Raw genomic sequence first — 2,965 nt, 5'->3', positions numbered from 1 at the left:
TATATATATATATATATATATATATATATATATATATGAGAGGTATTAGTATCTAGATGACCCAAGATGGCAGGTAAGGCTATGTAAGTGCTACGGGAGGGCCGTAGTTAGACTCCTGGTTCAATAATAGCATGAGTGAGGAGTCTAATGAAGGTCTTGTGTGAGCATGTATATGTTAAATAAAATGAGACAACAAAAGTAAGTCTGTGTGGAATTTGTAGGACATTTATAAGGAGAAAGGTAGTCTTACAGCTGTTTCTGGGATATTAGGGATATTTAGCATATATATATATTTATATATTAAAGGAAAATGGACCACAAAACTAAAGCAGAACGAGTATCTCAGGTTATTTAGAATTTTTCAATTGGAATAAGGTGAATCAAAAATGGAGAAGTAGAATTAATTAATGTCTTACAAGTGTTTCTGGGATATCCCAGGTGATAGGTCAACATCTCCATACACTATGTATTCCGTCATCAGAGACAAAGTGCGTGTATAGGAAAGTTTCTGACAGAGAATTCACAGTGTATAAAAGAATAAGACAGTAGATAGAAGAATAAAGACAGGGGAATATATACCTGCTGACTCGGAAGCCTACTATGGATCCCTAGCTCCAGCCTCAGCTGTGAACTTGGATGACCAATTATAGCACTTATGCAGCATACCTATTGGTTTAGATCATCAGTGAACTAAACCGCTCATATTCTATACATACATACACACATGCACACACACATACTCACAGGGCCATAAGTCTATTAGTTTAGACCTAACCAACAATATATAAAATATTAGATCTTTGTATTGGTAAAGATGGAGGAATTTACTTTTTGATGCATTATCTCATTTTGTTATAATTACACACACACACACGCGCACACACACATGCATCATAGTAGCACTAAATTTCCTGATAAATTTGATACCTTTAATCCATCTTGTCTCTATCTCTTTCTCTGTTTATCTGTCTCTGTATTTCTCCCCCTCTCTGTCTTCCTCTCTCACATTCTTCCTCCCATCATAAAATAACACACACAATCTCACGATACTCCTAATGGGTTTTCTTTTCAAAATTTGATATTTAAAAAAAATATTTTTACAATATTTGATATTTTTATAGCATTTTGATATTTTTACAGATTTTAGTACTTTTATAAAAACTACTTTTACAAAATTAATATCTTTTTATAACATTCAATATTTTTACAATATATAATGTTTTTTATAGAATTTTGGAATTTTTATTTTATTTTGATATTTTTGCAAATTTAATATTTCTACAGAAATCAACATTTTTACAAAATTTATTAGACTATAGTAGTTTAGATGCAGCTGTGTGGTATGTTTTCACCTTTCTAGTTCACTTTTGTATTACGTTTCACATTGTAATGGCCTTAAAAAGATTTTATCTAACAAAATTTATATATTTTTATAAAATTTGAAATGTTTTCCTAATTGATTTTTGATAATCGATATTTCTGATAATTTTCCGTCCATTGGTGTTTGGATGTTTTTATTTTGTTGTTTTCATTTTCAGCTCTGGACATTAGTGCTGATCTTGTTGACATGGGTCGAACACCAGTGACCGTTGTATCAGCTGGAGTCAAGTCAATCTTGGACATTGGTAAAACTTTAGAGTACCTGGTAAGTGCAGCTGCTTGCCCTTCTACAGGGTGTCCACAAAGTCTGGGTACATGGGGATTAACACATACTTTAAGAAATTATTATTTCTTATGTTTAATTGTTTATGTTATGATTTTATTTAATCCATGTACCCAGACCTTGTGGACACCCTGTAGGTATAGTACAGGGGGTTGATGTGATTGACTAGCCCCTACCTCTCCAAGAATGTCAGATCTTGTGCCTATAGTAGAAAGGATTATTATTATTATCATTATTATTATTATCATTGAGGTGGTGAGCTGGCACAATCGTTTGCACACAGGGTAAAATACTTAGCAGCATTTCTTCTGGCATTATCCTCTGAGTTTGAATGTTGCACAAGTCAACCTTGTCTTTCATCCTTTTGGGGTTAATAAGATAGATACCAGCTGAGCACTGGGGATGACGTAATCAACTATCCCCTTCCCCTAATATTTCAAGCTTTATGCCTGTAATAAAAAGGATTATTGTTGTTGTTGTTGATTTTGTTATTTTGTTATATAACCAATTTATTAATGAATAATAAATTGGTTATATCACTACAATACACATAATATTTTAATTTTTTAAATATAATTCTTAATAATATTTAATTATAAAAATATAATAGGATTTTCTTTTTAACATGGGGTGGGATCCTGTAAGGTAAAATAAGAATCGAAGGGGTCCATAGGCAAAAAATGGTTGAGAACCACTGAGATAAAGGTCCCTCTTTTGGTTCATTGGCATACTAGTGTCTCATCTCTGTGACACCTTGATGTCACAACTAAGTAGGTCTGAAAATAGGTGAACTATTGATATTATTTCCATTAAAAACTGCTTTTTTTTTTTTTAAAGGAAACTCAAGGTGTCTGTGTTGCATCATTTGGACCATCCAAAGAGTTTCCTGCCTTTTTCACCCCTAAAAGTGGCTTCCAAGCCCCCATGAATGTCAACAATTCTCTTGAAGCAGCCCAGTTAATTGGTAAGTTAGTAGTTCTTGCATATTCTCATTGGTTCTCTACTTCAAGATTTCTTTTAGTCCTAATGTCTCATCGCCACTGTTCCTACCACCACTACTATCACCCCCATCAACATCACTATCATCACCATCATCATAGGTAATGGCTGTATCATCACTGTCATTGTCATCATCATAACGATCATCATCACTACCACAACCATCATACTGCTGACATTGTCTTCTCCATTACAACCACCACCACCACCACCACCAATTGGCCGATGATATTATTATTATTATTATTACTATTACTATCATTATTATTATTATTATTATTATTATTATTATCATTATCATTA

General features: G+C 32.9%; 1 protein-coding gene across 3 annotated transcripts in view; it reads left to right on the top strand.

Moving 5' to 3' along the window:
- The window catches only part of LOC106880549 (uncharacterized), a 42,735-nt gene that overhangs the window by 9,851 nt on the left and 29,919 nt on the right, over positions 1-2,965 (top strand). For all 3 annotated transcript variants that reach the window (XM_014930539.2, XM_014930540.2, XM_052967508.1), the window contains exons 7-8: positions 1,539-1,645; positions 2,501-2,627. In XM_014930539.2, coding sequence (XP_014786025.1) covers positions 1,539-1,645; positions 2,501-2,627 — 234 coding nt within the window. The remainder of the gene's footprint in view (positions 1-1,538; positions 1,646-2,500; positions 2,628-2,965) is intronic.

The sequence above is a fragment of the Octopus bimaculoides genome, chromosome 4, assembly GCF_001194135.2.
Source record: "Octopus bimaculoides isolate UCB-OBI-ISO-001 chromosome 4, ASM119413v2, whole genome shotgun sequence".
Lineage (NCBI taxonomy): Eukaryota > Metazoa > Mollusca > Cephalopoda > Octopoda > Octopodidae > Octopus > Octopus bimaculoides.
The sequence above is the reverse complement of the archived record's forward strand: the minus strand, read 5'-3'. Positions and strand labels throughout refer to the sequence as shown.